The sequence below is a fragment of the Erpetoichthys calabaricus genome, chromosome 1 (genome assembly GCF_900747795.2).
Source record: "Erpetoichthys calabaricus chromosome 1, fErpCal1.3, whole genome shotgun sequence".
Taxonomy (NCBI): Eukaryota; Metazoa; Chordata; class Cladistia; order Polypteriformes; family Polypteridae; genus Erpetoichthys; species Erpetoichthys calabaricus.
Window position 1 is genome coordinate 304,991,242 of NC_041394.2, and position 12,256 is coordinate 305,003,497.

General features: G+C 32.4%; 1 protein-coding gene across 1 annotated transcript in view; it reads left to right on the forward strand.

Annotated features, from left to right (window-relative positions):
- Positions 1-12,256, forward strand: part of lrriq1 (leucine-rich repeats and IQ motif containing 1) — a 149,206-nt gene that overhangs the window by 40,911 nt on the left and 96,039 nt on the right. Inside the window, exons 9-14 of the mRNA XM_028814864.2 lie at positions 1,205-1,357; positions 1,509-1,659; positions 2,748-2,941; positions 3,079-3,206; positions 6,520-6,593; positions 6,830-6,923. Of these exons, the coding sequence (XP_028670697.1) occupies positions 1,205-1,357; positions 1,509-1,659; positions 2,748-2,941; positions 3,079-3,206; positions 6,520-6,593; positions 6,830-6,923 (794 nt within the window). The remainder of the gene's footprint in view (positions 1-1,204; positions 1,358-1,508; positions 1,660-2,747; positions 2,942-3,078; positions 3,207-6,519; positions 6,594-6,829; positions 6,924-12,256) is intronic.

Consider the following 12,256-nt stretch of genomic DNA (forward strand, 5'->3'; position numbering starts at 1 on the left):
TATAATAAAAGACTCCTCATCATGTTTTTACTGATGACCCCACAATAATCGGGCTGATCAATGATAATGACAAGATTTTGAATGACAACAAAGCAAACTCAGGAGACATGAGAAGAGACATTTCTTTTTCTTCATTGCTGGGAACTGTTTTATTGCTTTATATTCATTTATTTGCAGAACAAGGATTCTAAGGTCATAATACAGAAAGGAAAAACTGTGCCTGAAGACATATAGCAACGGGAAAAGGGCTCTGCATAGAGTTGTAACATCAAACTCTATCCACAGTAAACACTGCAAGCATACACTACCAGAAAATAATCTGGATTACTGTATTCAGGCATACACTACTATAAAGTGCTTCAAGTGGAAACAAATAAGTGCCCATACTTTTTGTTTTTGTCAGCTCCTTGATTCTCGTCCTCCTCCTCTTCTATTTCATTACATATTATACATTACATTGGGGACCCCCTTGTAGTTTCAAGCAATGTGACACAAATATGTTCAACAGAAGAGTGTCAGTCCCCTTGGAGTTTTGAGTGCAATGTCATATGTACTTCAGATCGTAATTCGGGTTGGAGGGAATTCTGCCATAAAGGTCAGAACGACAAGTCTTGGTATGCAACCATTTATTGCCAATACAATACTGCGAATAATAATAATAATACATTTTATTTATATTCCCATGCTCAAGGCGCTTTAAAATAGAAAAAGACGACACACCGTACCAGCCCACTTCAAGTAGTACTTGTCATGAATATGTATATTTCATGTAACTTTTACCATGTACCGTGGTACTTTTTCCAAATGGCCAATACAATGTTTAAGTTAAACTTGTACTTAAAATTGGAAAGGGTGGTATAAGGTCCTTTTACCAGTATGTAATCATTATATATAGTGTAATTTATTCAGTGTTACTTGATTTTGACTGAATTATAAAGATATCCTGTATGCTATTTGAACAGTATTATTTTGTATACTCAAATGCAAAAAAAAAAAACTTACTGGCTCTATATGAGTGAGTAAGTGTGTGGTTTAGTGTGCCCTTCTAGAAATTATGTAATGACAGATCATTCACTACTCACTATACTATCCATCTCTTGTTTTGAACTTCTAAATGAAATTTAAACATATTGATTTCCTGGTTTTAATTTTTAATGTATGTCCACTGTTTGCAAGTTTTTTTTTTTTTTTGCATTTATTTTAGGTCACCACAGTTACTCTTGAGGACTTGCCTGGCTGCAGCTTGTCCACTTTTTCTAAGTGCAGAAAATTACAGGCTTTAACTCTTAGACGCTGTGGGTTGACAGTGCTTGAGGGAATCAATCAGTGTAAGGAACTGAAATACATTGATGTCCAGGTAAATAGGTCTCTAATTTAATATGCACTTTATAATATTTTGTACAATGTTTTGATTGAACCAATTCGTATGCATTCTTTGAATTAGTTTTACTTTTTGATTTAGCAAAAACATTCAATTTATTATTATTTTTTACTTTTTCTTCTTTAAGGAAAATTTCATACAGTCCATAAATTGTCAAGATCTGGAAAAGCTTTGTGTCCTTCGTATTAGTAAAAACAGGTTGACATCAATTCATGGCCTGGATGGAGCGTCTAATCTGCAGGTTCTTGAAATGTCATATAACAACATCACACGAATTGGTAATTTGTGTTTCGTATTTTTTTCTTGAAGCCTCTTTATTATAGGATTACCGCGCATAAAAAGATTATACCATACATTATCACATGTTTTAATTCTGCTTGAATGTTTTATATGTGCTATCAAGATATACCATTTTACTTTTTTAATTATATGTGATTATAAATGGAAATTAACTTATTTTCAGTTCCTTGCAAAGTATTTAAATTCTTAAATATTTTTTAAATGTCATTGGATTCAAATTCATGCTTACACATCTTATTCAATTTGTCAGTTGATATCTTAAGCAAAAATCAATATCCAAGAAATGTTATTGTTTCTGAAAATTTTTGTAAGGTACTGTATGTACAGTATTTGTACAGTTATGTGTTAAAAATAAAGATCCTTAAATTGAATGCAAAGATACATATTTTTACATGTAACTTGCAGTCATGTTTTTGTTTACAGTATTTACCAGTTCAGCATTATAACTTATCCATAAATTTATTTTGGTACAAACTTCAGATTTTGTACAAAATTTTCAGGACTTTCCAAATTGATACAAAATTGAAGATATGTCAGAATGCTTTTCTGTGGACAGTTGCCAAAAGCATTCAAGTGTGCATATTTTCATTTCCCGTTACATTACATTAAAATAGTATTGTATTAATATATAATATAGCATTGTATTAATATATAATTATATCAAATGACAATGTCAAAATTTGACATACTTCTTAAGATTGAAGATAAGAAACTTTGGCCATTATACCTTGAATACATTGTATAGATTGCTTATTTATCTAGAAATGTCCTGAAGGTGGCAGTGTTACCACTTTATTAATGCAAATGGTTCAAAGACAAGTACATGTTGTACTAGCTTGTAGAAGTGATACAAAGCAGTTTACTTTGTTATCTTCTATACTTTTGTAATAATTTTAATGAAATTTTAATGTTTCTATGTAACTTTTTAAATATGTAAACCATGTTTTTGATAACAATGTGAAGTTAGCACATAGTGAGAATATTAGTATTTGTGACAACTAAAAAGAATAAGCTGTAGAAGATTTGCTTAGCTAAATCAGATTTTGTTTCTGTTTTAATACTATAGGTGGCTTGGAAAGTTTAAAGAAACTTCAGAGGCTTGTTATTGATCACAATCAGTTAATTAACACCAAAGGACTGAAGGAAACACCTACTCTTCTACATCTTAATTGTGCCTACAATCATCTTTCCAATATTGAAGGCATTGATCACTGTTTTCTGCTTCAGACTTTAAACCTCCAGGGCAATAACTTTAGTGAGGTAAATATATTTATGAACTTAATTGATACTATTTTGTTTCTTTTTGAAATGCAGTATTTTTAGTTAAACATATCATGCATCATATTTTTATTTTCATATGGATTTATAACTTTTGCTTTGTTTATTTATACTTCTAGCCTCCTAATTTATTGAACCACGTTTTGCTGAAAGAACTGTATTTAGATGACAATAACATCTCTTCACTCGAGAATTTATCATTATCTTGGTTACCAGTCCTGCATCTGCTTTCAGTCTCACAGAATGTGTAAGTAGTACAAAATAAATGAGGATTAATTTAACCAGACATCAAGCGTTATTGTATAAATCAGCCAGTTGCTGACAAAAAAGTTCTGTTTTTGTGTAGCTATGTTTAGTAAAGATATGGTTCTTATTTTTTAAAGTTCATTTTTAGCAATCTTATGTACACCATCACAAGACAGGAAACAATTTTTGTGGTACTCTAGCTTTATAATGTGGATTAAGCTCAGAACTGCTAAAATAGGATAAATCAAGCTGAAGTACACAATGTAAGTATATCTACTGTAATTCTTCTCAAACAAGAACAGGCAATTTAGTTATCCAGTTTTCTTTATAAAAGCTGGTAGCTAATTTTTAGTTTCATTTTAAAAAAAGCAGCAGAATCTCCACTACTTAAAAGTTCAGGTAGCTTTATTCCAGTCAACCTGAAAAATATGTGTAAAATAAAACAAAATATGCTGCCTTTTTTCTTTTTAATCTAGTCTTTCTTTTAGAGTCCATAGAAATTTATGAGGCTTTTTCTGTTGTTTTAGTGGAAATTTTCTGTAAAGTCTTTCATTGATTTTATTTTTTAGCTTATCAAAGAGAGACATTCCATGTTGTGTAAACCAAAGCTAGACAAGATTGTATTGGTCTTTTCAGATTTTAAAATAGGTGTGTATGTTTTGAGTGTAGTGAATAGAAATAAACACAGCACTAGATGATTAAATATACAGTAACTTATATTCTAAAAGTTACCCTAATATTCTAATAAAGTACCCTAATATCTTTAGCAATAGTTAAGTATACATACATGAGTAATATTATATTCTTAAACCTGCTTAATCCATCTCAAACCTTGGTTATAAGTGATATTTTCGATGCAATTCAATGTAATCCCTCTTTTTACATTCACTCTTGTATTATTTTAAACATGAGCTCTGTTGGAATGAAAATATATTAATGTCTGCAGTCTGCACTGAACTAACATGTTGTGACTGAGTGGGTGAAAGTATCTGAATGTATTTCTTATTTTAATAATAATAATAATAATAATAATACATTTTATTTATATAGCGCCTTTCCCATGCTCAAGGCACTTAAGCTGGATTCTGTCTTAATTAAGAAAACTGATATCTCCCATTTCCAATACTAGATAGAAATTACAAAATGGTTATGCTAAATTTTTACTTAATGAAGCAGGCTTGTATGAGTTTTTGATAGGTAAGACTTAACTGTTTCTGCTTTTTAGTATTAAGTTCTTTTTTAATATGTTGGCCATTTAAGCTGTTATTTAGTAATAAGCACACAAGTGGGTTATACTGAAATAGCTGTGTTTGCACTGATGTTTACACTGCTTGTCATTAATTATTATTTGAAGCAGTAACAGTTTTTTCATGAGTACAGAGGATGATGAAATTGTTACTTGCATATCTGACCAGCATGAAACATGCCTCCATCTCCAAACTAAGAGAACCAACTCCACAGTAAAACTGAATTAATGACAAATTGACACAATGGAGCTAAGACTTTAAAGATATGGGCAAAATGTTTATTTTTCTTAATTTCTTACAGAATGTAAATCTCAAACTTCTATACTTTTCTGAATGGGGAATAAGATGGAAAAAACTACAGTTCATTAAACGATACAATCAATTTAAATTAAAAATGATCCTCTGATTTTGAAATTGGTTGGAACAAAGTCTTCAACCATAGGGAACCCCTGGGCAGAACTTGTAAACCACCCATTGATCTTTTGTTTCTCAATGAAAAGCTTCATGTACTTTCCCCGCATGCATCTTGTACAGTATTTTACTGCTAGCTGCTACATGCCAATGTATTTATTTTTAAACCCTATTCGGATAAAGGACATATTGAACTTGTTTCAAGCTAACTACCTGTTTTCAAAAAGAGGGGAAGTGGCATCATGTTTTGTTTTTTTGAGACTTTTATTATGTTTAATTCTTTGCAGTTTCAGTGTTGCATGGGTACCATATGAGATTTAAAGCACTCTTTCCAAAGTATGTTAGGTTAGGGACAAGTACTAGCCTGTAATACAGAGTTGAATATGATACTATACAATAACTATGTTTAAAGTGGTACAGTGGTTAAAGATTCTGACTGTCTGAAAAGACCTGAATTTGATTCTTGAACTTTTATATTCAGAAGAAGTGCACATTGTGCTAATTGTCTGAGCTGTACTGATAATATGAGCATACATGGGTGTATTTTTGTCTATGTTTGTGCTTTCATTTTGGATCTTGCCTTGCACCAAGTACTTCTGAAATAGGCTGCCTGCCAGCGACCTTGCAGTGGAAAAGGTGGATGATTTGGTAAAGCAACATATCAGACTAAATGATCGTGTTTCATTTACTGTATAAACTTTTTTTTAAGTTACCTGACCTTTTGACATCGGTTTCTCCTACCTTTCAGATTTGCTAACCTCTAATAGACATGACAAGTTCATTATCCCATCCGTCTCAGATTATCTGAATTTTTTTTAGTTCACTTAAATTGAAGCTATTTTTCAGATACCAAATAAATGCAAACTTTAGCAATAAATTGTGAGGAGTGCACATGAGAGTCTATCAGGCTTATTCAGGTACAGATTGTGTTATGCTGTAAATATGATTTTTCTAATTCACTATGATTTAATGTTTTCAACATTTTTCCAGATTTAAAAAGTGTAGAAGTACCTACTGAATACTCCTGGTGTTATTTCATAGAGTTTGACCTCAGTAATCAAAAAGATTAGAGGTAGAGTGAACAACTGCAGAGTAACAGCATTAGTTTAAAGTATTTCAGGTTAAAAAAAAAAATATATATATATATATATATATATATATATATATATATATATATATATATATATATATATATATATATATATATATATATATATATTTAATAAAAACAAAATGTTACATTTTATTACTTTCATTTCACAGCAGATACTATAACTTTTTTTCAGAATGTAAATAATAATCACTTTGTTCAGATTTTGCCTATGAAACTACCATTAAAGTATAAACAGTGCTTTTAAACCATCTAAAACAAATGAAAATATGTCTTAATTAGTTTTATATAATGTTATTTTTAAAGCTTTATTTGTTCTTGCAAATCCTATTTACTTAATCAATTTGAACTGAACACACCATTACAATGCACTTCAAGTATGCAAAGTATTTTGTTGGACTGCTTTATACATTCTAGCCATCCATGTTAGCCATTTCAGAAAAGATACTGTATATATGGAAAAGTGTACAATAATTGAAATGTTTTCAGAAAAGACTTTTAGAATTGTTTTTAAATTTTATTTTCAATATTGTCATGTTTTTCAGTATTACTCAACTTTCACCCCTTTCTGACTTGATATCTTTGAGAAAATTCAAAATTAACAATGTCTGCTTATCAGGTAAGGGATTTAGTTTTATTAATAGCATTGTTTAAGTATCCATTCAGTCATTCACTTTTCAACCTTACTTATCTTGATCAGGGTCACAAGGTTGTTTAAATGTTTAAAATATTAAATGTTCTGCAGAAAAATCAGTGCTCTATTAACATGGAAGTATATATTTAAAAATAAAAAAATCATTGAAAAACAGGGATACAATTGTAAACCAGAGAACTAATTCATATGATATATTTCAGACCTGGAGAATATTGTACATTGCCTTAAAGGGTGTCAGAATCTGAGTGATCTGGATATTGCTGGAAATCCTTTTCAGAAGGAAGCACAATGGAGGTAAGATTATTTAATGTACATTATATGTTAAAATAAGATATAGACATAAAACGAGAAACATTTGGTAATAAATAGGTAGACTTAGATTGGCATAAACAGCCAGAACCATTTTAAGATAGTGCTGAAGTGTCTAATCTGTGTTTTCTATTAGTTATCCTATATAGCACATTGTATTTTTGTAACACATAACAAGCATGCACTAGTGATTTTTAACCTTGGCACATTCCGTTATTTTTTTAAAATTTAGAATTATGTTGTATACACTTGTTAAAATACCTTCATCAATATTCTGAATTTTGTTTTTGATTCTTGTTTTATCTGACTGTTAATTCCAGCTGCTTCACTTCCCTCGTGTTTCCAAAAAAGTTGGGACGCTGTGTAAGATATAAATAAAAACAGAATGAGATGATTTACAAATCATATAAACCTTGTATTTAATTGAAAGTAGTACAAAAACAACATATCAAATATTAAAAAAAGTATTGTTTTTTGAAAAATCTCATTTTATGTTTTATTCCAGCAACACATTTCAAAAAAGCTAGGACAACTCATGTTTACCACTGTATTACATCACCTCTTATTTAACAACACTCTGTAAACATCTGGGACCTGAAGAGACCAGTTGCTGTAGTTTTGTAAATGAAGTGTTGTCCCATTCTTTCCTGATAGAGAATTTTAGCTGCTCAACAGTTCACAGTCTCCTTTGTCATATCTTTTGTTTCGTAATGTGCAAATTGTTTCAATGGGTAACAGTTTAGCAGCTGGACTCTTTTACTACAAAGCCAAGTTGTTGTAATGTATGCAGAATCTGGTTTATCATTGTCTTGTGAAATAAGCAAAGGCCTTCCCTGAAAACGATGTCATCTGGAGGGCAGCATATATTTCTCCAAAACCTGTATATATTGTTCAGCATTTAATGGTGACCTCCCAGATGTGCAAACTTACCATGCCATGTGCACTAATGCACCATCATGGATGATGGAAGGTGCGTTTGTTACAAGCTCTCCTCTTGATTTGCAAAGCAAAATTATAATTTTGTTTCTAATTCTAATTTTGATCCATCAGACGACAGGACAGTTAACCACTTCACCTCATTCCATCTTTGTTTGGATTGTTTCTGGATCATATTTATATATGGTTTCTTCTTTGCTTGGTAGAATTTTAACTTGCATTTGTGAATGCAACGACAAACTTTGTTCATAGTCAGTGGTTTTTGGAAGCATTCTTGAGCCCTTGAAGTAATTTCCACTGCAAAACCATGTCTGTTTTTAATGCAGTGCTACGTGAGAGCCCAAAAATCAGCATTATCCAATATTGTTTTTCAACCTTGACCCATGCATACAGAGATTTTTCCAGATTCTCTAAATCTTTTAAAGGTATTTATGTGCTGTAGATATGAACTTCCAAATTCTTTGCAATTTTACATTGAGGAACGCTATTCTTAAATTGTTTCACTATTTGCCCATGCAGTATTAACAGTATTATTTCTATGTTCTGAAGTACTGTATAACTATTAACACATTTAACTCTTACTTTAGTTTTCTTTTCAGCTTTATTTTCACATTGTTCCTTTCGGTGTTTCAGGTGGTTTTATGTTTCTTTATGGCATTTGTTTAGAAATATCTGCATTTGCCTGCTGGAACACTTCTGTTGGCTTTACGATGGATTCAGTGTGTGGAGTTGTTATACGTGGTGTCATTTCATTTCTAATGGTAGGCTGAATTTTTAAGTGTAGTTGATTTCTAAATAGAATCTGGCCATTTACATTCTCAAATTCTTTTAAACAAGGAGCAACCTGCCTATCAACTGCACCTTGTTGCATCTGTGTTCCTGTATTATGATCCCTGTGTCTCAGTGCATCTCCTGGTTGTAAGTTGGACTCTTGTTATGCAAATTCTTTACTTTGTCTGTTTTCCTTGCTGTATAACTGAGCTGATAGTGGAATAGTGTGAAGGTCTTTGTGGATTGGAAAATTTCTGTGCATTATCTCACACATTAGCATTGTGCAGGAGAAAACCTATTTTCCAGTGTACACTTCTGCAAATTATTAGACTTTGTGAAGCCCCATAAGCCTCTTGACTGTTTTCACTGAACTCTCAGCCAAGCCTTGTGATCCGGTGTAATTGGGACTTAAGGTACCCTGCTGAAAAACCCCACTGCTTGGAAAACATGCATACATCATGGGCAGTTTAAAGATGCCAATCCACCTAACCAACGTGTCTGTGGATGGAACCTGGACCATCCAGAAGAAACCCTTGCAGACACAGGAAGATCATGCAAACTCCACGCAGGGAAAACCCAGGATGCAATTTTTTTCTGCCAATTTGCCTAGTGCCTGGCTTAGACAAATATTTTTATCCCAGAGCCCCCTGATGCCTCTCAAGGCCTGTGTGAAATCTCAGAGCTGTATCTGCCATGTACAGAACTTCCATGCATGCATAATGTAAGATTGTAGGCAGTATTCTTTACACACATGTGTTTTCATGACCTGATCAATACTCTAGCCTTCCACCTTGCATTTACTGTCCATTAAAAAGAAAGAAAAACTTGCAGTTTTTTCATTTGAGGGGAACATTAGCTGACCATAATGAGAATAATATGAGTACTGCCACCAGATATATAACACTGAACCCTGCAGCACCACATAACTAATTTACATACATAATTAGCCAAGTGCCATAAATACTAGTTAATACAAGTATCAGAAAACACAGAACCTGTGAAATAATAATAAGGAAAGTAATAAGGAAAGATGTACAGTTTTACTATTTACAAGGCTTTTCTTGATAGAAGAAAAAACTGATTTTTCTGCACTGATATACTGTAAACAAAAAAGACATTCCAGCTACACCTGGAGCTGCAACTTCAAACAGTGAAACAATACAGTCCCACACTGTCACTTCTTGTCATGATCAATGTGTGCCCCAACATTGGAACTCTGTGAGCACAATAATATATGTATTTTTTACCTCTAGTTTGCGGCCATTTTGGTTTTGTTTTGTTTGTGATTATCATTCTGTCCATATCTTTTCTTGTTTGAGGCCTGTTTTGCAGTGTTTAGCACTGCTGCCTCACAGCACAGATCATATTTTTTGCCAAAATAATTGGTCTAACATAGCTGGAAGATGCTTCCTTAACCCTCAGGGACACTTAAAAGACCACTGCACCATTATAATCCACTCAGGTTCCTCCTTCCCCATTGACTTTAATGCATTTTTTTGGGTTTGGCAAAGTTCCTGAACATTTGTGTGATTATGCCAAACTCACAGTGAAGCGAATTCTGCAGGGTTCAGTTATCACTAGTTAGGAATCTTGTTTTCAAACTAACTAATTATGTGATACCAATCACAGGTTCTAAAAATCTTAATCAGTTTTAAAATTCCCTTTCTGTAAATTTCAAATTATTATATTATATATGTATTATAAATACATACTCTACAACCAAACACTATTACGGAACACCAAAAGACAATGCCGTTCTCAAAACTTTACAATATATAAATACATGTAAACTCTTTGATCCCCTCTAATGCTTATGATCTGCGTATACATATCTGTGTATGTGAGAACTGGACCTCACACACCGTTTGAATAAAAAGATGAAGTAGGATACTCTTTCATGTTTTGCCAAAAAAAAAAAAGAAAAAAGCAAAAAAGCCAAAACATTTTTGTGAGATTCAGACATTTTAAAAGGACATCATCTGTGTATTTCACTTTGTGTCCTGTCTTCCTCTGTAGCACCCTTTAGGGCCAGGGTGCAGTTTATTTAATATTGATGCCCAGATGTGAACTGCTGTCCCTGTTCTGTAAAGAATTAGACTATAATCACTAAATAAATGAACACATACCTTTACTCACAGTCTTTCAGTACATGAAAGCTTATTCCCACCACTCAAAAAAAAAATTTATTGTATCATTTCACAAAATGCATATTTTGCCTACATTGGCTGCCACGATCATGTGCATGCATGATTCAAATATCTAGGATGGTTGAGCATACATATAGTGCCAATCAAGTACCAAAATAAGATATGTACTGTATATATTTAGTATATATATTTAGTAATTTTACTACAGATGCTTTAGCATGGGCAGAATGTAGTGCAGAGTTGTCATTCCTGCTGTAAAGTGCCCAGATCGGCATGGAGTTTTCACATTCTCCCCATGTGTTTTTGGACTGATTGGCATCAGTGAGTTTACTCACTCCAAAATATTATCATTGGTTCTTTTATTATAATATCCTCAGGAAGAGTCACTCAGCTTGCACTATAAAATTCAACATACTTGTGCACAACACTCTGGGGGAATTAATACTGAGTGCAGATTGAACTTAAGATGGTATTAGTGTACACTGGCTTGGATCTTTGAAAATTGTAAGGCTTTTATAAAAAAATGTAATGCACTCTAAACAGTTCAATTCATATTTATTGTTATGCATACAAAATACAATGAAACTCTTACTGTATGTTCACCATCCCTTCACCACGAGGCTGCCTTTCGGCATAACAGTCACCCTGCAGGTTATATAAAATAACACTACAGAATAAAACAGGTGAAAATTAGGCCATGTTTAGGAAAAAATAATCATATGAGTTCAGTGACCATACAGTATATCCATTGTTAGAAGCCACGGCAGAACATAACTGCTGGGCAAACAGAATTGCAGAAAAAATGTATTATTCCCAGTTTGCTTTTGTTGTCACAAAGTATGCATCAGAAACAAGCATATCAATATATATTAGTGTTGTGAAGAATTTACTTTTATTTGAAAAATACCAAACTTATTATTTAAAACGTTTCTCTATTTTATTAAAAGGCTTTCTCAATTTTCTTTCAAGGACATGGCGGGACACGGGTGTATCACAATGCATGCTCATACACATATCCACACTTACTCACAATTTGCAGCTGAATAATTTACAGTCTCCAGGAAAACCTAATGCTTGCTTCTTAGGAATAAGTAAGAAAGAAGTAACTGCAGAAAATGCAGAAATATTTAGGGAGAATGTCTAAACTGCACTGAGACCGTGACCTATCCTTTAATTAAACCCTGCTCTATCAATCTTTGACGCATAATTTAACATTTAAGTTTACGAGTAATTTCTTAAATAGTCTTTTTTGTTTGTGTTTTTTCTCTCTAAACAAGGCCTCATGCCTTAGCATCTAGCTCTTACAAAATTTCCTTGCAACATAGTCCCTTTTTGGTGTTACACAACAATTAAATGGAAGTTTTCTCAACAAATGTGAAAGTGTTTTTGTTCAGAATGATATAGTTTATACTGTCATATCTGTATGTTTTATTAAGAGTAAATAATGGTGCTTTTTGTAATATA